This window comes from Aulonocara sp. 'chitande type north' Nkhata Bay, linkage group LG18 (assembly GCF_057382095.1).
Source record: "Aulonocara sp. 'chitande type north' Nkhata Bay isolate Kocher_YH1m ecotype deep benthic linkage group LG18, A_spYH_male_GT1.1, whole genome shotgun sequence".
NCBI lineage: Eukaryota > Metazoa > Chordata > Actinopteri > Cichliformes > Cichlidae > Aulonocara > Aulonocara sp. 'chitande type north' Nkhata Bay.
The window spans coordinates 6,245,405-6,257,313 of record NC_141361.1 but is presented as its reverse complement, the minus strand read 5'-3'; the positions used below and the strand labels follow the sequence as shown (position 1 = coordinate 6,257,313).

At 41.0% G+C, this 11,909-nt stretch overlaps 1 protein-coding gene across 1 annotated transcript; it reads left to right on the top strand.

Annotated features, from left to right (window-relative positions):
• The first annotated feature begins 355 nt into the window (after window positions 1-355).
• On the top strand, window positions 356-11,251 carry gtpbp4 (GTP binding protein 4). The gene is made up of 17 exons (XM_086272816.1): window positions 356-495; window positions 1,386-1,556; window positions 1,653-1,756; window positions 2,981-3,117; window positions 4,154-4,254; window positions 4,560-4,652; window positions 5,560-5,751; window positions 6,439-6,504; window positions 6,600-6,689; window positions 6,774-6,884; window positions 7,000-7,077; window positions 7,308-7,359; window positions 7,447-7,547; window positions 8,280-8,477; window positions 9,284-9,349; window positions 9,907-10,050; window positions 10,727-11,251. Exons 1-17 carry the CDS (start codon window positions 448-450, stop codon window positions 10,877-10,879), a joined length of 1,905 nt encoding a protein of 634 aa, XP_086128942.1. The 5' UTR covers window positions 356-447; the 3' UTR covers window positions 10,880-11,251.
• The last annotated feature ends 658 nt before the right edge of the window (window positions 11,252-11,909 follow it).

Sequence of the window (11,909 nt, the reverse complement as noted above, 5' to 3'; positions counted from 1 at the left end):
ACCCTGCTTACGTAAACAGCAACACTAAATGAATGAATAAATTTCTTTATTATCACTTTAAAAAGTACATTGTGAAGTAATAATATGCATGTAAATAAATACACTCACATATAAATGAATAGTACTTAAATATGCATGTGTACATTTAAGTTGTTTTTATGTATCTCATACTCACACAGATAGATAAGATAAAATGTTATTGAAAAAAGCTGTTAAGCTTTTGTGTCTCTTGAATAAATCTAAATGATTCAATACAACCAGTATTTTTGTTTTTGATGATTTGGATTTCTTGTGGTTGTCTATTTTTGTTGTGTCTGTGTCCGGACGCCAGGGGGCGGTGTCCAAAAAACACACACACAAACTGTTTTCTGAGTCTTTTCCGGCTGTAGCGGAACTCCGGGCTTTCTTTCCCTGTGCCGTCAGCGGACTACAACGTGTCCCGACAAAATGGCACTTTATAATTTCAAGAAGATTATGGTGGTTCCCACCGCCAAGGTAAGTTTTACCTTTTGTTAACATCGCGTTTTAAAGCGGCTGAGGTTCGGTGCGGCTCGCTGTGGGAGATGGCAGGAGATAATAGATGGTGGAAAAGAAAACACGTGCCGTACTGGGCTGAAGAGAGACCAGCATGTTTAAGAAAAGCAGACTTCAGGCAGAAAACTGCTACACTGAGTCTGACATGTCGTTATATGTGAATAAACAGCCAGTAAAAGTCTGTGTTAGCCGGTGGTAGCTCTGATTTTCGCTTTCAGAACTGCATTCACAAATCTGGAGGTTTACGTATGTGTTTTCTTACCTCTGTATAAGTTTAAGGCTGTTTGTTTCATAGGTTTCTGTTTCCTGTGAGCAGAGACACTGTTGCTTACTTCGGCAGGTATAAGATACTTTCATCACCTCATGAAAACAGGCCCAATGACTCTCGTGTGGCTGCGGTGGTGTCAGTCCTTTTAAACACTACGTTGTGGCGGCCTACTATGAGAAGACAGTCATGAAAGACTCTGCCTTCTTTCCTCAAACAGTTTTTTTAATATAACTTGTATGCCGAACTTTAAAAAACACTATAATTCGTGTTAAGCGTCACATAAAATTGTGTTATAAGCTGCCTGATTTGGCCGGTAGCCGAGTAAACATTAAACTGATTGGTTTCTCAGGGAGGTCTGGCTGGATTCTAGGAAAACCGATTATATGAGGTTTAATGTACTGAATTACAGGGAAATGGAATTTTCTTGTACGTAATGTCACTATTCGTGTATTGATAAACCTCAAATAGCCAAATAATTAAAGACAGAGGCCAAAAATAAAATCACTTTTTCAGATGATGTTATAATGAATTGTTTGTTTGTGGTGATCTATGGCTGACCTTTACCCTGTTTAAATCTGTGCAGGATTTCATCGATGTCACTTTATCCAAAACCCAAAGGAAGACGCCCACGGTGGTACACAAACATTACCAGATTCACCGTATCCGACACTTTTACATGCGAAAGGTGAAGTTCACCCAGCAGAACTACCATGACCGCCTCACGCAGATCCTCGCCGACTTCCCCAAGCTCGACGTAAGAAAAGAAAATTTGAAACAGACTCATTTCATTTAAATATCTGGTCAAACTCGTATGATGCTTAATGTTACGTGATGTTTTCCATCTCCTCAGGACATCCACCCTTTCTATGCTGATCTAATGAACGTCTTGTATGACAAAGATCATTACAAGTTGGCCTTAGGACAGTTAAACATTGCCAAGAATCTGATTGACAAGTAAGTTTATCTAAAATCTAATGCTGGTTATTGTTGTGCTGTGAACACTGCTTTCAGATCTTTGTTCCTCCTGATGTACAAATCTGAATCAAAAGCCTCTCACTCTATTCACTAATGGATTTCACTGATGGATCTAAAGCTTTGACATCTTCTGTGGTGTTTGCATACAGTGCATATTTTGGAACCTTGGAAAAATATTTGTGCAAGGTGATAAGATATCGTTTGTCCATTTTCTTAAAGCCTTTGTTACTCAGTGTATTTATTGATTTCTTACCTTCAGAATGAGAGTCTGGTTTCAGTGCATCTATGTGAGCTTGGTGGGTATGCTGATGCGCTCAATAGGCCTGTTTTTGTAAATGTCTGGGTTTCATTAGACGATTCAGTTTAGCAGCCACTGCATTGTTTTTCTTGGCCTTCATGCATTTATATTACACCTTCAGAAACTTCAAGCTACAGAACAGCTGTGGCTCCTGCAGGAACAGGCACTGATTTATGGAGCGCTTGATTTGCTTTGCGTTCTATTGGCAGTGCTTGCATTTACAGTAGATTAATTGTGCAGCCCTAGTTACATCAGTGTGTTACTGTAATCACATGTAAGCATTGGCAGTTGCCAGTATTTTTCTTCCTGAAATGATGGTGTGGTCTAGAGCTCTGACTTATGACCATTATTTATTTTTTATTGCACAAAGAACAAGAGGATGATGGCAGAGTGCAAACATAAGAAACTGTCTGCCGCTGCTAACAGGATGTCAGGTCCTTGCAAGCATCTGCAAGACAGCATGCAAACACAACGTGAAGAACCTGAAGCTGAGCGTAATCAGACCTGCAGTGTAGCAGCAGGACTTCACGTCTTTGATGCCTCCATTTCCACCTGTACATATTTCTACTGTCGAATGTGTTGATCGCTGTTAAGTGCTTCTGTTTGGGCTGGTTTTCAACTTTGTTGTCAGCTTGGTGTTAAAATTAAAACTGTAAAATGATCACACACGTCTCCTGTGTGTCCTCGGAAGGTTTATATTGTTAAACAAAACTATGTGAGTGTTTCAAAGTAATGCAAAAAGTAGTGTCATGAATCACTTTCTCCAGAGGATAATCAAGTAATTTAATTGATTACCTAAAAAAAGTGACTTGTACTACATTACTTTTCTGAGTAACGACCCCAACGCTCGTCTAGACTTACTCTCCTATAACAAAGTAGTGAAGAGGCATCTTTTGTTCTTTCAGTGTTGCCAAAGACTACGTGCGCCTGATGAAGTATGGAGACTCTCTGTATCGGTGTAAGCAGCTGAAGCGAGCTGCTCTCGGGCGTATGTGCACCATCCTGAAACGGCAGAAATCCAGCCTGGAGTACCTGGAGCAAGGTGAGCAGAGTTTAGGCTGTGATTGAGAAGCTGAGTCCGTCCAAAATCGTACTTTTCCTTTTAGCTGAAAAGTTTGAGTTAGGGCTGCTCAATTAATCGAATTTTAATCACGATTACGATCTGGGCTTTCAACGATCATTAAAAATGACTGAGCCGATTATTAGCCCCTCCCTCGTGCTTTACTCTTGCGCTGCTCCGTGTGGCAAATCGAGCGCACCTCTCTGCATTTCGAACACGTGTCACAACAATTAAGAGCAGCGGTCCCCAACCTTTTTTGCGCCACGGACCGGTTTATGCCCGACAATATTTTCATGGACCGGCCTTTAAGGTGTCGCGGATAAATACAACAAAATAAAACTAGTACCGGTACCGAAAAAAAGAAAATTTATTCATAACACACGTGAAAAGACCCAGGAAAACCGAGTAAACGATAAAAACGATAACAAAATAATGCTGAAAACCGATAAAAATCCTGAAAACTATACATTTCACATCTGAGCCTCAACTCTCGCGGCCCGGTACCGGTCCGAGGCCCGGGGGTTGGGGACCGCTGATTAAGAGGACCCGAGGGAAGCTCGGAAAGCTAAGCAGAAGTTATTTGGAGAGGAGAATGACTGCCGTTGGTTGAAAAGAGGTAAAAAAAAAAAACTTCAGTGGTGTGGAAACATTATGGGTTCGCGGAGTCAGACGTGGATCAAGTGGACATAGTGTGTAAACTTTGCTACAATGTAGCTGCACCACAGAGCAACACTGCAAAGTTCACTAAACATAGATGTTTACATTTTTCATTTATTTTTTATATTGCAAACATTTGCACTGTTATCAGTATTTGCACTATTTTATATTATTTTTTGACAGTCTTTAAAGTCATTATTCAATACATTGTTATTGTTAAATAAATATCGTCAAATAATCGAGATCTCAATTTCAGTGAAAATAATCGTGATTATCATTTTTGCCATAATCGAGCAGCCCTAGTTTGAGTAGTTCAGTCTGTTTCTTCTGTCTCCATACATAACCGTTACTCGTCTTTCAGTGCGTCAGCATCTGTCCCGTTTGCCAAGCATCGACCCAAACACGAGGACCCTGCTTCTGTGCGGTTACCCCAACGTGGGCAAGTCCAGTTTCATCAACAAGGTAAATCCCAGACACATTTATCACGATCATTGATTTCCACTCTGAGCCAACTTTACGAGCAAGATTCTGATTAAACTCTTAAATTATCGCACTTACTGCGCTTGCACTGCTGATTAGACTCAGACTGTATTTCGTTACCCTGTATATTTACATGTGTAATGACAAGTTGAATCCTAATCCTAAATTATTATAATCTAATGTTTCTTTTTCTGTTTGTACTGAACAGAGATTGCAATCACTAACAGTCGCCTCCATCTGCCTGCTTTCAGTGTAGCTAACAGTGTAACTGGTTTCTTCCTTGTCAGGTGACCAGAGCTGATGTTGACGTCCAGCCGTACGCTTTTACCACCAAGTCTCTGTTTGTGGGTCACATGGACTACAGATACCTCCGCTGGCAGGTGAGATGATCCTGCTCGCCTGAGTTTTACTGTGGTTATCATCTCATTGGTAAAAATGAACTCCAGGACAGTGGACGTAAAGCATGTGAAAATGAGGTTTAAAAGGAAAGCTTTGCACTCGTTTCAGTACACATTGTTTTCTTGGACTCACTTTGAATGGCTTTGCATGGTTGAGTTCATCCACTCACTGAAACAAGCCACTTTATCCTGATTTCCCTTCCTTTAAGCCAGCTGTCATCTGATAGGCTGCCCCTCATAAGCAACGCTGGGGCAGAATAGAGCAGCTTTTGTACTGATAGTCTAACTAAACATGGGATTGGTGATCTTAACTCTTTACCTGCAGAGCTGCTGAAATTCTTCCTGTTTGTGTTTAATTTATATGAAAGCTGTTTTTCTTTTATTAGCCTTACGATCATTATTGCTGAGATTTGCCTGTACTAAATGATACTATGTATGTGCTTAAAGTTGGCTGAGAGTCTGGACAACTTCACGAGACCACACAATCCCAGGAAAAATAAACATGGTAGAAATCAGCATTTAGTTTTATCTGTTTTAGGTTATAGTTTTGGAAATCTTGTGAAAATAAATGTGACTCCTGCAGGAAAGACATTCAGGACTTCAGGAGTTTCTTATTTTTTTGCTTGGATTTTGAGGAAAACAAAAACGGCCACAGCGTTTTGTCTCAGGTTTAAAAGCAGTTTCCCTAGCAGAGTTCACTTAAGCTCAAACTAAACATCTTGAAATGCATCCTGATAAATCTAGCATAGGTGCTTTCCCCTCACTCTAAAGGAGGAGTGGGAGCTGTTTTCTCCTAAAGGTGGATTGTGAGACAGGCTGACCTAAGACCATTTTAGTAAGCTACCACCTCCTGTTGTTAGTCAGATGCTAACTGTGTGTTTGTGTGTAGGTGGTGGACACCCCCGGGATCCTTGACCACCCTCTGGAGGAGAGGAACACCATCGAGATGCAAGCCATCACGGCTCTGGCTCACCTCAGGGCGGCGGTTCTTTACGTCATGGATGTTTCTGAGCAGTGCGGCCACACCCTGCAGGAGCAGCTGGAGCTCTTCAACAGCATCCGACCCCTGTTCGCCAACAAGGTCAGACGGCAGCATATCATAACTGCTCTGCAGATGAGTCAGTCCCTGAAAATTCACCCACTGGACCCCCTCAAAATCAGCTGATTCGTTATCTACAAGAACTTCAGTCTAAGCAGTCACGCAAAAAATGTCCGTCATACTATGAATATTTTACGAGTTAGTAAGGAGGGATGGGTCTAATATTTGTGTCTCTTAATTCAGATGATCATTGTTGATGACTTCACAAACACTTTCAGGGCTGAAAAAAAAAAGAGATTTAAGCTGTTTTAAAAACTGCAACCGGTCTCCTGATTGTGTTTAGTGAAGTGTGTAGAAGCCTGTGCCGTCGTATGCCACAAGAAAACTGCCCCAAGTTGTAAAGGGAGTGAAGTGAGACTTTGCTAAGAGACACTTTGGGTGGATTTACAAAAATGTTTGTTGTTTAAACATGTTTTTGAACCTGTACTGATGCTGGAAAAAAATACCACATATTTTAAAAGCGCCAAATTTGACCTACCCTTATTTACTTTGAGGACATCTAGCTCTGAAACATTTCCTAGTATCAAGTTAAAATTTCTCATGGCTCAAATATGCAAAAGTTACTGTAGAAAAAAGAACATCTGATCTTGAGGGGCTCTGGTGGGTTTTCAGGTTTAATTGACTTTTTTTAGCACTCACACTGTTGGTGATTGTTTTTGTACCCCGCAGCCTCTCATCATTGTGGCAAACAAATGTGACGTGAAGAAGATCAGCGAGCTGTCTGAGGAGAACCAGGTGGGTGGTTTACAGGTTGCACATCTCAAAGACAGGAATGTGTAGGATGTGTTTAAGAATTTGCTTAACGCGTTAAATGTCCTCTTTGTTGTCAGAAAATCTTTGCAGACCTGTCTGCAGAGGGAATCCCCGTCATCGAGACCAGCACCCTGACAGAGGAGGGCGTCATGCAGGTTAAAACCGAGGTGAGAAACAGCCGACTCGGGCTCGCTCTGGTCCCGGAGCGTGTCAAGTATTTGATCTCACCGTGGCTGCCATCTTTCTTTCAGGCGTGCGACCAGCTCCTCGCTCATCGCGTCAACACCAAGATGAAGGGCAAGAAGGTCCACGATGTTCTCAACCGGCTGCACCTGGCCATGCCCGCCAAGAGGGATGAGAAGGTCAGTCAATCAGCTCTTGAATGGCACTCTTAAACAGTTTAAAGCTGTTTAACGTGAGACTTTTGCTTTTTTTTTTCTTACATTTGTTAAAGGTTAAACCTGTTCATGTTTTCAGGAGAGGCCTCCGTTCATCCCAGAGGGAGCCATGATGCGCAGGAAAGCGATGGAGGTGGACGCACCCAAACGCAAACTGGTAGGTGTGGTGGGAACTTCAGGCTTATAGCAAAAGAGACGGCAAGCATTTACTTAAGCTCTTTACTTTAATTTCATTGTATATTTAGCTTATTTTACCGAACCCGGAGACAATAATCTTTCTTTGACTCTAAATAGCAAAAAAATGAGTAATAATGAGTTTTTCTTCCTCTGCTGAGTTTAATTCTCTCTGTGCGGCTGTTTGTAAAATGTTTACTGTTCTTCTTACAGGAGAGAGATCTGGAGTTGGAGCTGGGTGATGACTACATTCTGGACCTTCAGAGTAAGAACTGCTTCCCTTTAATAACGGAGCTGCTGCTGTGACATTTCAGACCATCTATTCACTGCCGTTCTTTTTTTTTTTTTTTAGAATACTGGGATCTAATGAACGAGGATGAGAAGCGTGATAAGATTCCTGAAGTGTGGGAGGGCCACAACATCGCAGATTTCATTGATCCCGGCATCATGAAGGTGAGCGTCTGCTTTTGCATGTGCACGAAGGCCTGCAAAGGTTCACATTGCTGAGATTCTGCAGACATCTGTGTGCAAACAAGGACACCAACTGTGAACGCTTCCTCTGAGCAGGCTAGAGCGTCGTATAAAATGAACGGCTGTGGTTACCTGCTGTTTACATCTGTGTTTGTGTTCTTCCACAAAGGAGAAGTTCACATTAAAAACGTAACAGCCTCCAGATTAATCTGGGGAAACCTACTTCCCTTAACTGGTCCTTCCGCCATGCCAAGAAACAAAGGGCACAAACTGTTAAACAATGAAAACCACAAGATCCTTTATGATTAATAGTGACTGGGTTCATTTCTGTGTAGCGAAAGTGCATTTTCCTGTCATCTACTGTTCCTCTGTGCTTTTGTTTTCTGCTACACGAGCAGAGGACACTAATCTCTATAACTAATGCATACCTCTATATTTACTCCTGAGCTATTCGTGCTGTTGTTTACGACCACACTGATATTCCAAAATGTAGAAGATAATGTGAACAACTAAAGAAATATAACCTATTCTGAGCTTTTAATGATAACAACTGAACCACTGAGGCCTTCAGCATGAATGTAATGCATTTATCTCCAGGATGCTCTCAGAAAGGCTTAATGAAGAAAAAGAGGGATAAGGCATTTGTCAAATGTGTTTCTGCCCTTTAAACTCTGTCCTCTAAATGTGTGTTTGTTTTTCTCTCGACCCTCACAGAAACTGGAGGAGCTGGAGAAGGAGGAGGAGCTGAAGGAGCGAGCCGGGGAGTACGATTCTGACGAAGAGAGCGAGGACGAGGAGATGCAAGAGATCCGCATTCTTGCCAAACAGATCCGCGAAAAGAAGCAACTCAAGGTCCTGGAGTCGAAAGAAAAGGATGTGCATGGACCTCGCATGCCCAGGACCGCCACCAAGGTGAGCAGGGCTCAGTTTAAGCTACTCACCGTCACCTTGCTGGAGTTGAGATGTGGGTCAAATTTAAGTACAGCTGCCTTCAAATACTTTATATTGATTGTTCCAAACATAATAAAAATATATGCCGACATAGCAGATTTCCCCCCCTATTCTTTAATACCTGTTGGTGTTTAATTTCTTTGATGTCAACAAACATCTGAGAGCTTAAACTGTATCAAGTGCTGACAAATAGGTGAAAGAATTATGAATGCGTTCCTACTCATCACCTCACCTCTGCTGGTCGCTATTCCTGTTTTTCGAACATGGAAAATTTGCTGCACTTCCAGCAGAATAAGAGACTTGACAGCAGGTGAGAATCAGCAGATTAGAATCAAATATAAAGACGTCACATCGTTGGCTGAACATATGTAGGGACAGCGTGCACACAGGTTGAGCTGCTGGGTCCTTATAGCTGGTATGTCTTAAAACGGGCACATATGAAGCATATTCCCTCAGTAATCGACACTGCACTCAAAACATCAGTGGAAAAAAGAATCAGTGGAAAAACGTGGCATTCATGGAAACCAGGTTATGTGCTCATCATCAGTTACCATGGTGATTTAGCCAGGTTTAAGAAAGAAAAAGGAAAATGAACCGCTTTCAGGACAAATTTTGAAGGCTCCACCTAGTGGAGCTTTTTACTCAGAGTTACTCCGTCAAGCTTCAAGCTGGTGACTCCTTTAGTTCTTTGACTGTCTTTTGTCTTTTGAGCCCACGTTTCACACGGATGTCTGAGCTCATGTTTGTGTTTGTTCTGATATGTTCAGGTTGAAAGGAAGCGGCTCGAGAAGGAGATGGGTAACCTCGGTCTGGACATGGACGACAAGGACGATGTAAGTTCTGATTTGAAATCGGCACCTACAGGATGTACTGAATTAATGATAATGATATTAAGTTATAATTACAATGGTGCCCACGGTAACAAATAAAAAAGAGGCAACCTTTTACTATGTGGTTTAATAGTAAAAAGTTGTCAAACTGGGGCGTGGAATGAGGCTAGGTTTTTATATTATTTTGTTTATTGCTAATAATAAAGGATAAAATCTTGCTGGGTTTGGTGCGTGGACTGTTGGAGTTTTAATATAAGGGTTTTTGAATAGTTACAGTGAAACGTTTGTTTCAGTATGATCTTCTTTGAACTCATTTTATTTTGGTAAATATGTGTCTTTTTATTTATATTTTCTTTAATTAGTTTGGTTGTTTTGAGATTTATTTGTTTTATTTACATTATTGAAGAGTTTGTAAACTCATTCATGTTTCCATGGTTACGTGTTTCTTCGGTGTTGATGGTGTTGATGTGGTCTCATGTTCTTGTTCTTCATACTGGTTCTTGATGAGTGAATCTTTGGAGATGTTTGTGTCTTAAGTGTTTCCTGTCGTGTACTTTCAGAGTCACTACGCGCAGCAGGCCAGACGCTCCCGCAGCGTCGCTAAGAAGCGTAAGCGTGAAGCTTCGGCCCCTCCGACGTCCCGAACCCGCAGCCAGAGCGCCTCCCGTCCACCCCGAGACCAGTCTGGTTTACGAGATGCAAAGGTACGAGGCTGTGGAATTGCTCAGCTTTTAACTAAAATCTGCTCTGTGAGCGACTCGCTTATTAGTCCTTTAGGTTTTATGAAAAGGTGGACACATCAGAGATCTGTAAACATTAGTTGTTTCACACAATTAATCACAAAGTGGCCAATACTGAAATAACTGAAGTCTTTGCCAGCTTACCTTTAATCCAGTTACCTTCTGCAAAGAAAGATTTGATCCTAAATGTTACTCGCTGATGTTTAATCTCAGAGGGTCAGTTTAGGCTGAGCTGACTGCAGCGCTGTCAGTAAACCAGCAGAAACCCTAAACACCTGATTACCTTTGAATTCCTTTTTTTGTCTGACCAACAAGGATTCACTTAAACTGCATACTGTTGTGTGCAGGAATTACTGCATTTATCAGCAGTTTTATACGTTACTAGTAGTTTCAGCTTATTTAAAAGGTTAAAAATACAATTTCATTGTTCTTATTTCTTATTTTTTAGCTCTTAAAAAGCATCAAGTGTGATTTTAATTTTTTTTGAAGGTTTCTTTTTGCTTTCATTAGTGACGGTTGAATCACAGGAAGGAGTGGATTACATGCAGTAACTAGTCTGGGGTTCAAAATGTAATAGATGACATGAAGTGAATCCCTCGTTCTGTAAACTGACCGCTGGCTTTGTCCGTTTGTTCATCAGATGGCGAAGAAGACGAAGAAGATGATGAAGAAATCCCAGAAAGACATGAACCGCCAGGGCAAGAAGGGAGAGGCAGACAGACACGTGTTTGACCTCAAACCCAAACACCTCCTGGCTGGGAAGAGGAAGTCGGGCACCACAGATCGCAGATAAAACTGCTTTTCCTGGACTGTTGACACCTGGACACTCTGCTGGCACCATTGCCGGGGAACCATTTACATGATTAGTGATTATATTAATACCAATTTTCAGCTCAAGCATTTGCTCATGGAAGTGAATCTCAGCTGTAACGAAAACATAACTGTATTGAATGGCAGAGACTTTGTAGTGGTTAATGTCTTACTGTGTTACTGCAGTAGTTCATGTGTGAAGCTGATTTGTATTCAGTATCAGTAAAGTGAAACCTTTTGCCTTACAGCTCGCATGTGGCTCTACTTTGGATAAAGTGATGATGATGCTTCCTTTAGAGTCTCTTCTTGAGAAATATTAACACGGGAGCCAAATAAACACATCGGAACTAAAATATCTCAGGTGTCATATTTTTCTCTATGGAGTGATTTTATCTTAAAGAGACAAGGTGGTGACACAACCTTATTGTGTTTTTATATTCCTGATTTGAAAATACTGGTGATAATTGTCTCAGTTGTGCAACAGTTGTGCCAATTTTGCAGCACCAAACGTGCAGTTTTGTTGCACTGAAACGTCACGTCCAAACTTACTTTCACATTTTAATAACACATTTTCTTGCTTGTGTTAAATATGCACCAACATGTTTTTCAAACCCTTTTAGTTGAATGTTTCATTTTTTTCATAACAAACATGGACAGTCCTACCAATCATCTTTTTTTCTTTTCTTTTTTTTAGTTTAATTTCATGGTTAATTTTCAACTCTTTTTGTTGTGATGGTTCACATTTTGGTAGTAACTGTCTCATTTCGGTTGTTTTTCTCTCTTTGATCCTTTTTGTATGACCTTTTTGCATCTTTTCCTAAGGTTGTTTTTTGATACTGTTTTGTGTTACATTTAGATTTTTTTTATTTTACAGTTTTAGCTCATTTTGCATCTCTTTTTACCCCATTCTCTCTCTGGGGTCGTTTTGTGTCTCCTTGTGATAGCTGTTCATGTCTTTGTGCTATGCTGTGATTATTTGTCATCTCTTTTTACCACCATTATGTCTATTTGGG